General features: G+C 47.7%; 1 protein-coding gene across 2 annotated transcripts; it reads right to left on the bottom strand.

The window, feature by feature from the left end:
- Positions 1-3,814: 3,814 nt before the first annotated feature.
- SAP30L (SAP30 like) lies at positions 3,815-18,408 on the bottom strand. 2 transcript variants are annotated; one of them, XM_060296520.2, is made up of 4 exons: positions 17,613-18,408; positions 13,108-13,230; positions 10,818-10,916; positions 3,815-9,281 (listed from the first exon to the last, which is right to left on the bottom strand). In XM_060296520.2, the coding sequence occupies exons 1-4, from the start codon at positions 17,808-17,810 to the stop codon at positions 9,153-9,155; spliced, it is 549 nt and encodes a 182-aa protein (XP_060152503.1). In that variant the 5' UTR covers positions 17,811-18,408; the 3' UTR covers positions 3,815-9,152. The 2 variants fall into 2 exon arrangements, with proteins under 2 accessions (XP_060152503.1, XP_060152504.1); XM_060296521.2 differs by lacking the exon at positions 10,818-10,916.
- Between the last annotated feature and the right edge of the window lie 268 nt (positions 18,409-18,676).

The raw sequence follows: 18,676 nt of genomic DNA, 5'->3' as shown, positions 1-18,676 counted from the left end.
TGTGTGTATATACACATATACATATATAAATACACACACACACATATATATACACACATACAGTGTGTACAGTCGTCCCTCTGTATCCACAGGGGAATTGTTCCAGGATCCCTACAGATACCAAAATCCATGGATGCTCAGGTCCCTTATATAAAATGGCATGGTGCAGTTGGCCCTTTGTATCCTCGATTTGGAACTTGTGGATATGGAGGGCCAAGGGTATACATATGATATATAAATATGCATATCCACATGCATATATATATTCATACAATAAGCATATGTATATATACATATCTGGTATTTCTAAACTGATAGGAACATCCTTCTATGTCATTAAATATTTTACAATTTTGACATAAGTATAATACTTTTAAAACCAGTCACCTATTATTTGACATATTTGACAGTTCTTCACTGGTCTAAACAATGCTCCCATGAGACGCTAGCTTATCCAATTAGTAGGCAGCAGGACACAGTGGACTCGGGTCAGATAGACCTGTGTCTGATTCGTCCCCACCCACCACTCTCTGGTGACCTTGGAAAAACCATTTCACCCTTCTAAACTTCTGTTTCCTTATCTATCAAATAGAGAGAATAATAGTACTTCTAGTAAAGTGCTTATTGTTGGACCTGTCACATAGTAAGTGCTCAGTGAAAAAACTGCACCAGTCTGGGAGGCAGAAGAGGAGGCTTGCTTTCTCCACTGACCAGTGACTTTGTACATTCCTGTTTTGTACTGTGTGACAAAAACCCACGGAGGTAACAGGTGATAGCCCTTTATAACAGTTAAGTGCTGCCTTAATTTAAGACTATTATCGTTGTTGTTACTTCTCTTACTGTTTTCTACAGGTTTTAGAAATATGTAACGAACTATGCGAGTGGAGAGTAAATGCTTTGAGAGCACTTTTAAAAAACTGCTTTGCTATTTTACAGTCTTGGTGAAGATGATTCATGCTCATTATAAACAATTTAGACAACACCAAGAAAGCACAAAGAAGAAAGGAGCATTCCAGATCCCACCAACCAGGACAGACCATGGTCCGACCATGGGCTTCTTTTCCTTGCTACCCCTGTGGTGCCCAGGGCGAACCGGGGCAGGCTTCTGCTCTTTAATTCTGTTGACCTCAACCAGATTGACTCGTTAACAGAGGCATGCTCCAGTTCTGTCCCTCTCTGCCAACCTCTGACAGTTTCATTAACCCCATTAAATCATGCAGGTGCCTTTACACCTCCTGGGCTTGTTAATCTCTGTTCAGCTCTGGTAAGTTAAAACCTGGCTGGAAAGTTGGATATACCTTGTTAACCTCCATTAAACATTATTAAACTTCCTAACTAGAGTCTTAGTGACTTCGAGGAATCCCTCATTGAAGTTTAGTGAATCCAGTTGATCAGGGCAAGGGGAACTGTTGCGGCTGCACTGCTTCAAACCGCGGTGCTCCTGAGTTACTTTGACGGTGGAGTTGACAGGTGTCCCTAGGGTTGGACGACCGTTGGACTCGCTCCCAGGAGTGCCTCCAGCTCCCACTGGTACTTGGGCAGTTCCTCAACCTCTCCGAGCGTGCATTTGCACCGCCATAGACCGGAGTTAATAACAGCTCCTGCTTGATATGACGATGGATCAATGTATGTAAAACTAGTGACAGGTTGTCTGGCACGCACACTGCACTTGATGGCTGTTCCTATATCGGGATGTGGAAGATCCTTACAAACTAAAAAACTGTTAAGTAAATGGAAGATTCAATTCCACACATTTGTGTTTCCTCCTATATGCCAGGCACTGTGGTGGGAACTGTGGATTATTTTCATTCTGCTTTTTTTTTTTCCAGATGGAAGATCATCTATTCCAATGATTCATCTTAAAAGTGTCTTTGTGGCTGTGCATGTCACTGTATTTGCTCAGGCTCTGACCTTTCTGAGCTGCTTGAGATTGAACGTAGCTCCTTTCCCTTCCTGGGCCTGAGGCGGTTGGACTCAGTGCCATCTAAATCTAGATGTGCAAATTCCCTAGGAGAATTTTCCCTGGGCTGCCCTTGTGGAGATTCTCATTAAGTAGGTCTTACTGGGGATTTCTAACCAGTATTCCTGATCAGGATGAAGCTGCTGGATTGGGAAACCTCTGGACCAGTTTAGTACTTCTCAACTGTAATGAGCTTAAGTCTTATTTGGGGAAATTTTAAAAATTCATATTCCTGGAATTCAGCCCCTGAGCTTTGCATACTGAGAATCTGGGATGGGGCCCAGGAATTGGCATTGTAACAGGGTTCGTAGGGGATTCTGATGGGGGTGGGAGGTGGCAAGTGGCACCTTTCAAAGAGGCTGGACCTCAGCTGACCTGATATTCAATATTCTCAAGGTCTATTTTGAAAAAAGGATGTCTGGTTCCTAGTGGAACTTCTGTCCTAATGGTACAGTAAGATATGGGTTCCTCCTTCCATCACAATCAATATCTGTGGATCCTCAAAGGAGGCTGACCCCAGCAGGGGCCGGCCAGTTTGGGGGAAGCTTGGCAACGAACCACCTCTCCTAGGTTCGGTGTGTGAGGGGTTCGAGGCAGCCCTCAGCAGTTACATATGAAAAACAGGGAGGGCAGCAGACAGAAGAGTGAAAGGAACTACTTATGCTATACCTCAGATCAAGAGGCAACATGGTATGAAGACTAGACCTTCCTTTGCTTTCTAGAGGAAGATGACTCAGACATCCTTGGGCAACAAACCGTCGCTGACTCTGTGGGCTCCCAGTGACAGTCAGGACTCCCCACTCTCCTCGCCCCCCAAAATGCCTCCTGAAAAGTCAACCTCCACATCATTTACATGGGAGCGGACTGGGAGAGGGGGAGGGTACTGAGGGGAAGAACCGTACTTTGTAAATTTCTGTTTAAAATTTCAGAGCTAACATGCAGTACTACTAGTCAACTAATATGAACAGAAATATTTACTGCATTTTCCCCCTTTCATGCTGCTGAGGACAGAGATGTGGAAAAGTGACACTAGTGACAGATCTGAAATGAAAGACCTGTGTGTCTGAGGCTTGGCTGGCCAAGGGGCTTCATCCCAGAGGCCTCCGGGGCCTCCACCAATCAGCTGAGTCAGATAGCCCAGCATGAGCAGGCAACTTGCTGGGGCCTCTGACTTAGTGGCCGGCTGGCGGGCGAGGCAGGGCAGAGATTCTGCAGGTCTAACAAGCGTTCAGATGATGGACCAACTTTAAATACCAAGGCTCTACTGTAGGTGAAGAAATGCCGGCTCATACATTGCTAAATGTAAGTTTTTGAGATAGTTAAACGTTGAGATATTTATGTAAAGGTCTGTATTTCCAGTTCCTCTTGAGAACTTGTGAGAACTGGCCACACAGGGCTGGCATTCCCACGTGGCAACAACAGGCTGGAGCTCAGCGGTGGCTGTCCTTAGAAGGGACCTGGATTTTCCAGTTTACAGCTCCCCCACCCCCCGGCCCCCAACAGGCATTTTAATTTGCAACCGTCCATCCAGTTTACTTAGAACTTTTATAGGTGGATAACTGAAGACCAGAGTGAAGCTCTGGGGCCAGGGTACCTGCTGTGCTACGCAGCACTCAGGCTCGAATCGGGACGTCCAACCACAGCCAATCTCTTTGCACAGGAGTGAGTGGGAGGGCAGGGTCACACTTCTGTGAGCTGAACTCACATGATGCGCACTGGGAGTGGAAGGGCGAGTGGAGGACAGATCGCTGTCCCCAGTCACTGTCCTACACAGCCAGGGGCCGAATGTGCAAGTGAAAGCATCTGAGCTCCATGTGGACATTCAAAGGGTACAACAGAGTGTGTCTCTTGTTTCTCATTCAGATCGTTTATTAAGAGCGAAAGTCGGGCCATCCCATCTGTGTGATACTGCAACATGAAAAGTCACATACATACTAAGGAGACCCCACAGAATTGAGAGCCTTTCAACAGTACAGAGCCATAGATTACAAAATTAAAATACAAATGATCCCCCCAGTTTGGCAGGAAACATGTACAATATGAGGAAGCCTGGAATGGAAGGGCACTTGCTTTTCGATAAGGCAGTCACAAAATGGAAAAAAAACCCAAACCAACCCGCACCCCCAAAACACTCTGACGGGAATAACAGATAATAGACATGTGAAAACAGGGATCCTGTACAAGCCTCTGTCATTGGCAAAGATGTGTTCATTAAGTGAAAGCCACCGAAGGGTTTGCGTTTGAAGGTGCAAGCTAGATGAAATGACTGATTGTAGACATTCCTACTCTAAGAAAAGGTCCCACCTTGCCCCCGGCTGGATTCCACCTCAAAAAATGGGATCACTTTACCCTTCCTAACCATAAACTTGAAAACAGTCTGTAATAAAGTGAAAGGAATACAAAGGCATCCCTAAAGCACCATGCTTCCCAGGGCATGATCTTGAGCTCACCTGTCCTTCAGTTCAACTGCCTCTCTCGCTAACAGGGATGGGGGCTGCAAACGGCAGGGCCACAGAGCTGTGTCTGTTCATGTCAGGGTCACCTGAGTGACCCACCTGAAAGGCAAGTGTATTTAGTGAGAATTTAGAGGCTAGGACACCACCACATTTCCCGCCAGGACTTTGGAACCTTGGTCTTAAATTACAGGCTCCTTCTGTTCTCCCCTCCCATTCATTTTGCAAAACTCAACTGACTGCCTTCCCAGTCCTGTCTCACAACCTTGAGTTCTACAGGTTGGTTCCCTGAGAGCCAGGCTGGCCTTGGGAACCTCTGCTCAAGGGCTAGGTCTCAAGGTTCTGAGGGCAGCTCACTGCAGACTGGGTTACAGCTATGCTGCAAGTTGGAAAGTGAACGAGCGCCAGAAGCGTCAGGAGGACAGAAGGCTAGTCCAGATGATGCCACAGCACTCGGGCAAGTCTTTGCAAATCTCAGTTTCCCCATCTCTAAAAATCAAGGACTGGGCAACGGCGACCTCAAAGGACTTTCCAGCCTGAAAATACGGCACTTCTCTGGCACTGAGACATGTGGTTCTCCCAAGTTTCTAAGCTTTGTTTTCTCCATAAAAACAATGTGTGACGTACTTGCAGGAATCTTAAGGTACAAGCCCTCAGGGGCCCTATAACCTTTCAACTTCAGACAGAGCAATGATCATATTTTAAAATCTTCTAGCTACAACTTTTCCTAAGTGATATGAGCATCAGTTTTTGTGAGGCAAGCACAAAACTAAGGCCTCCTCTGTCTTAAGGTATTTTTTTTAGCAGCCTGATAGCACTCCCTCCTACCCTGACCTCCTCCATCAGCTTTAGCAAGATCAAGGGAGTAAAATGATGTTATACTTCGTCCCAGCAGGATGACATTGGGGTTACCTCAACATCTCCAATAAGGAACTAATACTAGGGGGGAAGGACAGCCAGGACACCAGAGTGTCTATATGCTAGCTGCTCCTTCCCCAGAGACAAACACTATGCCCTGGGACAGTGCAGCAATTAGGTCCTTGGCCAACTAACTTGGCCCCCATTAGGCAGAGACTAAGATGGAAATTCCAGAGAACATAGAAAAGCCAGAGGTTTACAAAGATAGAACAGCCTTCCCCAGGAGGTAGTGAGTTCTCTGTCCTCAGAGGTGTTTAAGCCCAGACTGCTCAAACCTTGGTGGGACGGTTGTAGGCAGAATGCCAGCACCTATGGGGAGACTGGACTGGATGACTTAAAGGTCCTTTCCCAACTTCTGGATCTTGTCATGGTAATGACTGAGAGCCTTCGGATGATTTCTGTGCAGCAACAACTCTGGGATCCATGGTCGGGCCTCTGAGTAACTTCCCTCTCCTACTTTCTCCTTTCTACCAGGCAGGTGCCCTCCAGGATATTAACAAAAAAGTCCCCACAAAATAAACAGCTGAAATGCCAAGGTTAGATGCAACATTCCAGCTGCAAACAATTATTAATATCTGCTCTCTGGAAGACTAGATGTGACTATTTAGCTATGACAGGAACGTCTAACAACTTGGCGGCTGTATCACATAAATGAAATTCCTCTTCCTTTTACACCAGCGGTCTTGAATCCTTTGGTTGCAATCTTTCAAGGGATTCAGCTATGATTGTTTTCACATGATGTTGCCAACCTAAGGGTTTGTTCGTTGAAATAAGAAGTTTGTCCGTTTGTTTTTTAAAAACCTTAAAATGAAGCAACACAAATGGCAAGATGTTGACAATTCCATGTGACACCCTTCAGGGCCTATGAAAGAATCACAGCAGGCTGGAAACTGAGGCAGGAGCTGTGCTGTTTAAGACAGTGCCAGTTCTGGATTGCACATTCCAGTTTTGCCCAGGAGCACCAAGAGGAGAGAAGGCAATGTTGCAACATTACAGGTGGAGAGACACACGAGTCCTTGACAGGTGGTATAAAAAACAGGCAGCCACGATGAGGGCTGCTTTCCCCAAGCCCCACTGCTCCCCAAAGCCAGATCCGGTTGCTTTGGAGGGTCGGCCACCTCTGACAGGCAGAAGTCTCCTGCCCCAGATCAAGCCATGGGAGACTGCAGAAGAGGCTAAGGCAAGTGGCTTAGTGGTCTGATGAAAGAATAGATTTCTGCACACAAGGAAAATATAAGTTCAGAGAGCTCTGTCTTCTCTCTCACCTGACATGCTTTCAACAGTTAAGACACCCATAACCTCCACTTTCCAAAGGACCTCTCCTTAGAGGAAAGACGGCTTGGGACTCGAGTATGCACAGCATCTGGCTGAGAGGGGAAAGTTTCCCCAGGCTTCACGTGGGAATGAAAGCACTCTTACAGACACACTTGAACAGACGGAGCCTAACACCACAGCTTCTTGTATAGAAGCGTACTGCTGTCTCTCAACTGGGAACACAGATCTGCTATTGAAGAAACAGTGACAAGACCTACACATCCACAATTCTGGTTCAAACATCAGAAAGACACACTTTTTTTCTCAATAAGATGTGGACATTTCCAGAGAGCAGGTTACCAACGCCTTAACCCCACCTGTCCCCAAACTCCAGCCTGATGAGAAAACACTCCCCTTGACAAAGGGGGTTTGGTGTTTGACACCTTCAAAGCCTTTCTAACTCAGCTTCTCAGGAAAAACACCGACATAAGCCACATACTTTAGAGCCTTCCTGATGCTCACACATCAACAGCCTTCAGCTGTGAGTAGCGAGACACTCTAAATACCTATTGAACCTGCACAACTAAAAACACGCAGAGAGCACCCTCACGTGCCCAGGTGTATGAAAATAAGATCCCTTCATAGTCTAGAGTATGCTCTATGTACATTCATTTATACATATTTTAAAAGGCTGCAATCTGCTAGACATGCATCGTGAACACTGGTGAAACCTTGGCTACAGCGAACACACATCGTTTTATTTAGTGAGAGTGGTGGCCCTGTCCCCGTCCACGGAATGCATGCTCCACGGAACTGAGACCTTTGGCCACTCCACCACCATGCTTGGGGGCCAGGGGGTGGGGTTGTTCTGACTTCTCTGCGTGGATGCTCAGATTAAGCCGTCAGTGAGTCACTAAAATGCTCCGCCAGGCCAGGCTGTCCACTGCTGCTTTTATTTTATTTTATTTATTTATTTTTTGCCATACGCGGGCCTCTCACTGTTGTGGCCTCTCCCGTTGCGGAGCACCCGCTCCGGACGCGCAGGCTCAGCGGCCATGGCTCACGGGCCCAGGCGCTCCGCGGCATGTGGGATCTTCCCGGACCGGGGCACGAACCCGCGTCCCCTGCATCGGCAGGCGGACTCTCAACCACTGCGCCACCAGGGAAGCCCTGCTTTTATTTTTTAAGGCTTAAGAAAGAACTCAGAATGAAAACTGAGTAAGAAAGTGATACCTTTGACCACAATATATGTCAAGATGGTCAGAAATTAGAATTCAAGTCCTTTCTTCTCTTTCCTTCCCACTCCCTGTCCACACCCTCTGCCCCCCAACACACTGACTAGAAAATTTTGCAAAAGCATACTTTTGGATATAAAGCTTTGTTTTCAAAGGATACTTTGGCTCTGATATAATTAGATAGAGGAATCTGAGTTTTTGAACATAAAAAAAATCAGGTAATTGTTAATACTTAAAAAACTTTAGCAATCGTCCCCCCTAAAGGAGAGGCAAATTGCTCACAAAAATGAACATCGGATGGCACTGACCTGTGTTGCTCAAACCCATGATTTGCTGCTGACCTCCAAGGAGGTCAAAGCTGGTCAGACTTTCTATCCCAGAGCTGGACTTTGGAGCAGGAACCACATGGTCCGTGGCAGCTTTCTTGTGGTTGTGAATTAAGGATTAGTACTTCTGAGAACATGAGCCCCACGCCACTAAATATCTTCATTTGTCAAAGCATTTCTGGCACAGGAGAATGGCTGAAGTCACAATACATAACTTGACCATGAAGCATGAAGGGGTGAACAAAGAGCCGTGGCTCCCGGGAGGGGCTCTGCCTCAGTGTTTTTGGAACCTCCACAGATACAGCCTGGCACGTGAGATTGCCCTGAAGTTCTCGTCTGACCTGAAATATCCTGTTGGTGCGTCAGGATTTCCTCACACTCCGGAAGTTAAGTGGTGAGCAACAGAAACGGCAGAGGCCTCAATACCTGGAGGTGGGAAGCACAAGGCTGGCACTGTTAGTGACAGCTGGATTAACCAGCAAATCCTGACTGAGTGCCTACTGTGTGCAAAGCACAAAGCTGGCGAGGGACCAGTGTCAAATGGATTTGCTGATAAGCGACAAAGCCTGCAACAAAGAGGGGCGCCTATGTCCCCAGCAGACGGGTCTGCTCATGTACCTCCCCGCCAAGCCATACCTCGCTGCTGGTCCAGGGCTACACCTCACATGTGGCAGCATGGAATTACAAGATGACTACCAAAATATCTGTCATCCCACATTTCCAGTAGAACTGACTTAATGCTTTGCTGAATGTGGCAATACATTGTTTTTCTTTCATTCTTTTTCCGATCTTTTTTCTTTTTTTAGTCCAGTAGTTGCCTTAAAGTCTGTGTATAAACATGCTGAATCATGAGAATATAATCCTCCTGACCGAAAAGATTTACAGTATTCATCATTCAAACTTTTTTATTTACAATAAAATTTAACAGTCTTTACGGGCTTAAATGTAGCAGATATCACCTGTGCATTAAGCATTATACTTCATTTCTTGAAGATGTGCTTCATCATCACTCAAGCTGCTTGCCGCCCTCTGATTTCTGGTCCAGTCTACTCTTGTTACTCTTCACCATGTAGATGAAGTAAGCGAGCGTCTCCTTTTCATTCACGGGTATGTTCCTGAAGTGTCGGCTGACAGTCTACATGGGGAGGAAAACCAGAGTCCATTAAACCACGTGAACCACGAGGGCCACAAATTCTAAGCTGTGCGAAAGAGGGAACAGCAAGTTGCTCCCAGAGCTATGGAAGGGGTTATGATTACTGCAGAACTTCCTGCAGCGCTACAGGATGCAGAATGCCCTTTCTTCCCAGGTTTAGGTGATTTGGTTTCCAGGCTTCCAAAAGCAACACTTTATTCCACAACACTCCTAAGGTGCAGTTCTGTTTCAGTGGCAGCCAACTGTCCATCATGGCGTAGTCTCAAGGTCATCCTCATGGAGCAAGAGACTGGGACTGCAAGGGTTGACCAGCTGCTACCATAAGCTCTCAGGCCCAGGAACTGGGCAGAAAAGTGTCCTTTTAAAATTGTGTCAAATAAATACCCAATTGAACAGATGTAAGTGTCTCACCCAAAAAACCATCTAAATAGTACATAACTGTCTCTTGAAAGACACGAGATTTGAAGAAAAATTCATCATTTACTATGTATTCCTGATACTTTATTTCCAAGCCCTGAGAATGCAGGTCTCCTCTTGCCCCATCTCATCCCACCCCTCCCACCAGGGGTGGACACTGGCTAGGGTAATGTTATCTTGAAGTAGGAAAGGCTTGTGTGCTTCTGTGGTTTATCTGGACGCTGGTGAAGGAGAGGTTTAAGGAAAAATGATGGATCGGCAAGAAAGCTCTAAAGGGAAGACCAAAAACCAACAGGGATGTGACCCCATAAGGAAATCTCTGGATGGACCGAGGGCACTGGTTCAGATAAAAAGGGAGTCAGAGAACGAAAACTACAGAGTGGTTGTCTCTGAATAGTAGGATGGCATTTTTCATCATTTCCCAAGTTTTCTACAATAGACAGAAAAACACATTTAGAAAAGAAGGATGAGAGGGTACCCACACAAATGCCAACAGGACGGAAGTATCAAGGCAGGGCTGTCAGTATATTAAAATAATGGCCAGTGGAGCACCCGCATCCCCATCCCACGCCCGGAACTGTGTTAGGGACTCAGGGCAGGAGAAAACGTTCTTAGGCTCCGTTCATTGTAATAAATACTTCCATTACCAACATGAGAGTAGAAGAATTCAAGGAAAACAACCAAAGAAAGAAAAATAGCTCCTACAGAACATGAGTAAAGGTTTGGGGATGATTAATCAGACACACCGCATGTGCAGAATGGAACATATCTAGAAAGAATCTTGCAAAACAAGATTCAAACAAATGAACAAACAAAAGAACACTCAGAACTTAGAATCAGGACTCTTGAGATTCCAAGCTACCAACTTGCTGTATGGTTTTAAGCAAGTCCTTTCCTTTCTCTGTGCCCTGGTTTCTTTTATGGAAATCAGGCCTTTCTAGGTCTAAAGCTGGGGGATTCTAAATTGTGCAAAAGAGGAAAGAGGAAGTTGCTTCCAGAGGTATGGAAGGGATTACGTATAGACACACATGGAGAATCAAGGTCACCATCAGAAGCACAACGCTGGCTCTCCCTCTTTAGAGCGCAATTTTGTCTACCTACTTCTGCTAACTGGGCCTTATTGAAGCCTGGTCTGGTCTGCAATTTGTAGTGCCGTTTATAACGTCGGAGAGTGTTCACCTGCAGCTGGAACAGATCAACCTAGAGAGAAGAGGAGAAACACATTATCCATCACCTGACCAGCCACGACTCACTGAGAGCCCACTGTGTGCCTAGCACTACGTTAGATAGGGGTGGGGATGGAGAGACTACAAAGAAGTCTTAGAAATGGTCCACCAAGGACTAATAACTGGCTGGAAGGACAGAAACAACAGTGGAAGCAGAGTTCTGGCGGGGGAGGGGTGGTCCCAGAAGGCTGATGGAGGTTGTGAAGCTTCTGCTAAGGAGAGGCAGGGTTTAGAGAGACAGTGAGGAAAAGAACTAGAGTAGGGAATGAGAGAGAAGGCCATGGGCTCGGAAAGCCATGAGAGGACATACAGGCTAGGGGTCAGAGGCTCTCGTGATGGGTTTAAAAGGTGAGACTGGGTGGTAGCGTGTCTTGACAAGCAGAAGGAGAGAACCTAGATGGGAGGGCGCTGTTCTAGGAAGATGGATCTGTGGTGGTTTGTGGGAAGCCTGACTGGGGGTGGAGGGACAGCAGAGGGAGATGCTGCAGCAATGGTCCAGAAATGAGATGGTGAAGTTGAGCTCTGCAGGGGTGCTGATGCTAGAGGGCATAGCAGGCATGGAGAGCAAAGGTAAAAGCAGACAGACATCCTGGAGGAAGACAGGCCAGAGCTCGGCACAGAGTAGATAGAGGGGCATGACGGAGGATAGTGGGAAGTACTGGTATTCTCAAATAGTTCTCCCCTAGGCTCAGCCTTCGGGTATTAGGATCCTTAACAGCCTTCCAGAGAAAGCTCAAAGCTACTGTAGCAAATGTACAAATCAGCAGGTTAGGGTCAGGGTCTCTGCAGATGACTGGGTAACAGAGGGGAAAGGACCCTCCCTTTTTTTTCTAACAAAGGAAGAGAGGAAAGCTGCACAGTCATGAAATATTGAAGGCCCAGAAAGTTGGGCTGCCTTTACCTGCCTCTAAAAGAGATGTTCTTGCTTCAGGCAGGTGGAGAGCACTTAAAAACAAAATGAATGATCAATATGAGGGACCAAAGTCCTTCTTTCTTTTCAAACATTCCTCAAACCTTTTTTTTTTTTTTTGTGAAAAGCATTTAGAAAGTAAATACATCCATTTTTTCATAAAATAATAATAAAAATGCTAAAAGCATTAGAAAGATACTGTAAACCAATGCTAGAAAAGGGGACACAGGAAGGGGCAGAGGGAAAGGGCCATATTTTCAAAGGTTTCCTCCACATCTGCAGACAAAGGCCTGCCTACTCTTTCTATTCCTACACAGTCATTTTCACTCTGAGTGCTAACAGGCGGTTGCCTTATGAAATATTCATGCATCAAATATCCAGTGTACATTATAAACGGTTCTTCTTTTGCTGAGTCTTAAGTGAAAACAATTTAGATAGAAAGAAAATTCGATATTCCTCCCTGTAGCCTTGCTTAATAGACACTGGCACCTTGAAGGAAAGGCAGGCTTCTGGTTTGAGAAGCCTAGGGCTCATCATCTAGTGCGACGGTTCTCAGCAGGGGATGATCCTGCCCCCCAGAGGACACCTGCAATGTCTGGAGACACTAGGTGTGCATGGCACCTAGTGGGTAGAAGCCAGGGATGCTGCTGAACATGCTACGACGCACAGGACAGCCCCACCACAAAGAAGTATCTGCCCCAAATGTCAACAGTGCCAGGTTGAGAAACCCTGGGCCAGTGTAACTGACCTTGGAATAGATCTTTGGGAACAAGCCTGGACCAGGAATCAGAGAGTGACAGAAAATCAGAGCTGGTGTGACCTGACAACTTACACCTTCATTTTGTAGACCAGAAAACAGAGGGGAAATGACTTCCCCCAATCCATATACACTCAGTCTCTAACTTTAAGGCCAAAAACAAAGTTTTTAAAAACTTGACATTGTGCTTGTATTTAGGTATTTCGCAGGGTTTTTTGGAAGAAAGTCAGCACAGCCTACTGGAAAGGGCACTGGACTGGGGCTCCCAAACTGTGTGTGTGACTCTGAGTGTCTGTAAAATTGTGGGGCAGTCAGACCAGTTGATTTCTAAGCTTTCAGCTCTCAGATTCCATATTACTATGATTCTATTAGTCACTTTTCAAATACACCACAGCAACAAAGAGGAGACTAAAATTACTTCTTAGGCCAGGCCAGAGGTAAGGATCAGGTTAGAATCCATTCTCCCAGCTTTCTTAAGGTAAAGTTTTGGACCTTTACCTCAGGAATGTCAGTGTCATGCTCAGGAGAATCTCCACCATCGTCACTTGTCTTCCTCTTCCTTTTATTTCGTACACTCTGGATGAAATTTTTGTGGAAATCGCAAATATACAGGTGTCTTACCTGTTGGGAAGCAAATTAAAGTCAGAGTTGCCAATTCCATGGAAACAGCAACAGGTATCTGTCAAATTATGGGGTTTTTCTCCCTTGCGAGGCATTGGAGACACCAAGGAAGAACAAGATGCAAGCCATCATTTCCACCAGTTTCCTACTGAATTGCACAATGAGAACCCCTCAAAGAGAACGCTAATATCGCACCGGGCAGTGCGTTATAAACCAAGTCCCCCCTGAATGATAAATACAACAAATGGTATGGATACAGCAAAGGGCAAGGCCCTGCGGCTGAGCGAGCTAGAGTGGAGGTCCCTGACCAGAAGGGAGGATTTGCAGGTAGTCAGGAAGCATTCCAGATGGGAAAGGCCACGACTTAAGTTTCAAATGAGGCCGATGGAAGGCGTGAGTGAAGAGGCCCTGAGGAGACCATGTCACTTAGATGCAGGCGGCTGCCTGTGCAGGAGCATCAGGAGAAATCTGGGGGTCAGGGGCATGAGAACAGCTTAGACTTTCCTTCAAACAAGACAGGGTCGCCCAAGGTTTTTGAAGCAGGGAGAGACGTGACATTTTCAGACCTGTAGGAGTTAGGAACTTATACCTTGCTGGAATGCACTGCCCCGGGAGCAGGAAAGCAGGAAAGAAGGCACTGTGGTAATGGTAGATGGGACAGCCTATTTTTACATTGACAACAGTTACTATTGTACGATGACAACCCTCTGAAAAACTATTTCTGTGTATCTATTTATAATTCTTGCATCACCACACATCTAATCCACAAAGAGAAGTGGAAAGAGGTGCAGAAATTCTCACAAGGTGGAACCACATAAAAGAAGCTGGGGGACTTCCCTGGTGGCGCAGTGGTTAAGAATCCGCCTGCCAATACAGGAGACACGGGTTTGATCCCTGGTCTGGGAAGATCCCACATGCCACGGAGCAACTAAGCCCGTGTGCCACAACTACTGAGCCTGCGCTCTACAGTCCACGAGCCACAACTACTGAGCCTATGTGCCGCAACTACTGAGCCTATGTGCCGCAACTACTGAGCCCACACGCTCTAGGGCCCCCGTGCCGCAACTACTGAGCCTGCGTGCTGCAACAACTGAAGCCCGTGCACCTAAAGCCTGTGCTCCGCAACAAGAGAAGCCACCATAATGAGAAGTCCATGCACGGCAACAGAGTAGTCCCTGCTCACCGCAACTAGAGAAAGCCCGCGTGCAGCAACGAAGACCCAACGCAGCCCATAATATATAAATACATAAATAAGAAACTTTAAAAAAAAAAGAAGCTGGATACAACTGCTGCTTTTCTAATGCAGGCTGGAGGCTTATTATAATAGTAAGTGAAGGCGGCAACAGCAGCTAAGATGTGAAGAACGTGTTCTTATTAAGAATATAACTAGCAGGGTTGAATGGAGGATGACTGTAAATGACTTGGGGTTGGTGACACTGAACCAGATGTTGCGCAAATGTTCTTGAGAGACTTCTGAATGAGTTTATTCCTCAAATGCTTAAAGATAAAAGTAAGCTGATAGGAAACCAGCGTAATTAATTCAGGCCTTTTCACGGAGAAAACAATGAAAACTGTTTTTTATTCAGATGAATTAGCACTTTCATGTGGTTGGATTAGTGAGTCATGAGTAGTTTTAAGTTTACATTGTGAGGGTGTCTTGCAGACAGCAGGTAATCAATAAATGCTGCTGCATCAACACAGCCACCCCCTCGCATCTAAAAGCAGCTTAGGCCAGTAAAAGCCACATTTACATATGGCAACAGATTGGAATAGCTTTGCCAGATTCAACTCTGTCACAGGACCTGCGGACACAGCACGTGTCACTGTCCCAAAGAAGCTCACCTAGCTGATGTATAGACTACCGGATGTGCTTTTATGAGGAAAGCAAGCACACTCACAGCATACCCTACATACCTCACAGGAAGCTGGCCCTCATGTTAGCTAGTCTCACATGTAAGGTCTGAGAGACTAAGCTGTTCCTCAAATTCACAGAGCGACAGACTTGGAAAAAGAACAGGCAGAGACGTGATTCCTAAAGCTGTGGCTGGGAGATTTCAAGTCAGGACACTAGAATAATGGAATCCTAGATGGAAGACAACTCAGCAGTCACCAGTGTAAGCCCCCTGGCTCCCATCTCATTTTCTACTGGGATAACCTGAAGCCACCTAGAGTGGAGAAATGACCCGGCCAAGGTCATCCAGACCTTCTAACCCCTGGCACACGTCCTTTCCTCCTGCAATGTTTTCCTTACTCTATTCTCCACTTCTACTTTTCTCCAGAAAAAAGCAGATATATGTCAATTGGAGGGATGTTTGAAAGCATGTTATATCTTAATAAATCACAGAACACTGCCAATGTTTACATGAAAGGAGTTAAACTGCATGAGTAGGATTTAAGGTGCTATTATTTAAAAAGGTTCTCTGCTAGACCCCTTTACAAGATAAATAGTCATTATTCCTCCTTAACTGTTTTCAAGTACATATTGGTTTTCAGAAATTTCAGAGCCCAGTGGCCTTTAGGGAACTGGGGGTGGAGAAAGGAGGGTGGTAGAAAAGGCTCTAGTGTTTTTTTTCCTTTTTCACTTTCTGCAACAGCTAAAAATTCTTGTAACACAGCAGTTACTTAAAACTGAATTCCTGCCCAAGCCTGTGAGAATGAAATAGAATCCCTTTCAGAAGAAATGACTCCACAACACCACCTTCAAACAAACTGTGAGTGATTCTGCCTTGAAATCCTACTCCTTCAGAAGCATTACCTTTTGGGAACTCTAGTACCAGGCTCAGGCTGCCTCTCTTCTAGACAGCGTGTGTCAAATGGTCAACATAGCCCAACACAGGTTTTCCAGTGGGGTCACTGGGAAAATGGAGCCTCAGTTGCAGCAGCACAATTGTTCAGATGGTGGGTTTAAAAGAACTGGGAATTTCTTTTTTTTTTAGTACTATAAAATATTATTATAAGCTGCTCAAGTAAAGGCTCCCAACAACCTAAACAGAAGGTGGGCAGTGTTTCCATGAGGATGAATTCATTACTGTCTTAGAATTAAACATTTCATTTCCATACATGTCCTAATCCAGGCCACGACAGTGTCTAGCCAACAGTGTTTGCTTAGATAATTCCTTTTATTCATTTATTCATTCATTGATAGAGATGTGTACTAAGAAAGCCATCAACTCACCCTCAACCACTTCAAAGTAGCATCTTTCCATTCAAGAGTTGCAAATATAATTGTTAACTTAAAAAAAATGGGGGTGAGAGCGAAAAGCGTTGAAGGAAGGGCAGGGAAGAATTTTTTTTACTTATTAAACACTTAATCAAGGCTTATGCATGGGGCTTGGAAGTAAATCAGACAACGGATTCAAGAAATTAACCAGCCTCTTAGGTGCTGTGTGACTTTGGCACTGTCACTTCCTATCTCTGGGCCTCATTTTCAGTTGTAAAATCAGAAATGGAGAAGTGGGTGCCCTTTCAGTTTAACAAGCAATCTCTGATTTCCCCTCAAAGTGGAGAAATTTTGGTCCTAAAAGAGAATGGATGTTAACCACCTAATCTCCTAGCTGGTCTACCTGAATATTAAATACCCCTCTAACTTCCAATTCCTAATCACCAGGCAGCCACTTAAGGCTTGCAGCAACAGATGTCTAAACAAACAGTTCTTAACTAGTTGACAATACGCCCATCTTTAGAATAGTTAACTAGAAGTGGTGAAATCACACAGGAAAAGTTTTCTATTCAAATTTAAATTACCCACCTCCAACCTCCTGGGTATTTGTAAAGAAGTTAACCCTATAAAAATGGATTTTCTTCCTTTCCGTCACTTCGACTGCCAGAGCCACCTCCCGAGACCAGATCTTCGTCTTATTTCTGCCACATCCTTGAAAATCCCAGGTCCCCACAGCTGCCTGCTGAGCAGCGAGCTCGGTGACCCTCTGCAGAAGCTGAGGCCGCCCCAGACAGGGACGTAACTGCCACCTTTCTTTTTCTGAAGGAATAACACGGATCCGAGAAGGAGGGAGAAGTTGGAGAAGAGCTGGGTCCCTTCATCACCTCCTCCCTAATACCTGCTCCTCCGTGGGCGAACCAAATGAACCCACCTCTTCCTGCTCCCATGTCTGCACCAATAAAATGAGCTAAAAACTGGTATCAAATCTTCCCAGGCAGAAAGGGTCCTCGGAGCCCCCGCCGCTAACCTCCCGGATTTGGGCAGAGTCCTAGTTAGAGCCCACCAGCGCCGAGCGGCCTTTGCAAGCCCAACTCCTCAGTTTGCAGATAAAGGGCGGCGAGGCCCAGGGCGGGGAGGGCCCCCGAGTCCCGCCCGCAGCCCGGGGCAGCGGCCCGAGAGCTGCCCGGTGCGTGGGCCCAGCCGGGGGCGGGGGCGGACTCACGCTCTTGTCGATGTCCAGCTTGAGTTTCTTCTGCGAGATGCTCTTCTGCACCCTCTTGCTGAAGGAGGCGTTGCCCGCGGGCCGGACGCAGCGCTCGCCGTCCTCGATGAGGCAGCAGCTCTGGCCGTAGCCCGGGGCGGCGGCGGGGGCGGCGGGGGGCCCTTCCCGGCTGTCCTCCTCTGTGCTAAAGCCGTTCATCTCCCCGCCCCGGGCCGGCCCCTCTGGGGGAGGGTCCCCCGTAGGCCACTCCGCGGCCGCGCTCCCCGCGGGGCAGGTTGCCGAGGCCCCCGCACTCGAGGGTCCCAGAGTTCGTCTGCAGCCGAGGCGCTGCCCTGCCCCGCGACCGGGAGGCCCGGCTCCGCTCCGCCGCGCTCCCGCTCCTTCGGTCTCCGGCCCCGCGTCTCCGCCAAGCCCCTTCCTCCCCGCTCGCGGCCCCGGGGTCGGCTCCTGCGGCTCGCAGGGCCCCGCCGGGAGTCACCCGAAGGCGCCTTCTGCCCTTAACCGTTACCCTTCGGCGGGGACGTCCGAGAGGGCGTCCCAGGAAGCAGCCGCTCCCCGAGGACTCCAGGCCCGGGTTGGCAGGGGGTTCCGAGGGCCCCCGCAGGCTCCCGCCTTATTTCGGCTGCCGGGCAAACTCGCCGCCGGGCAGCTCCCCCGGGGTGGCGCGGCCTCCCCGCGCGGGGCCCGGCCTCGAACCCGTGGCGTCCGGGCCCCGGGGCGCGTCCGGCCCGCCCCACCCCTGCAGCCGCTCGGCTGCGCCCCGAGTCCCGCGGCAGCCCCTGGGCCGCCCGGCCGCCGCCCGCCCAACGCTCCGCACCACAACAGTTCGCTCCCCCGCCCTCCGCGGGACAGCGGAAGTCCCGCCTCCGCACGTCCATTGGCCGCGTTCGCACTCTGGGCGGGGCCGCCGCCGCCGCTGGCGCGTCCCATTGGGCGCCATCGCCGCCAGTCCCCGGCGCCTGGCTACTTCCTGGACTCTGCTGGGATGGGTTCAAAGTAGAGAAAGTGGAAGAGGGAAGAGTTCCCCGGGTGAGGGAGGAGAACCGGGCCGCAGACTCTCCGGT

Source organism: Globicephala melas, chromosome 3 (genome assembly GCF_963455315.2).
Source record: "Globicephala melas chromosome 3, mGloMel1.2, whole genome shotgun sequence".
NCBI lineage: Eukaryota > Metazoa > Chordata > Mammalia > Artiodactyla > Delphinidae > Globicephala > Globicephala melas.
The sequence above is the reverse complement of the archived record's forward strand: the minus strand, read 5'-3'. Positions and strand labels throughout refer to the sequence as shown.

Excerpts from the sequence above, each read along its gene's own strand:
- SAP30L (XM_060296520.2), bottom strand. The coding sequence starts at position 17,810 with ATGAACGGCTTTAGCACAGAGGAGGACAGCCGGGAAGGGCCCCCCGCC. Across the intron at positions 10,917-13,107 it reads ATGACACTGACATTCCTGAG|GTTGATCTGTTCCAGCTGCA; the intron begins GTAAAGGTCCAA and ends TCTTCTCTCTAG. Across the intron at positions 9,282-10,817 it reads ATAAGGCCCAGTTAGCAGAA|ACTGTCAGCCGACACTTCAG; the intron begins GTAGGTAGACAA and ends CTCCCCATGTAG.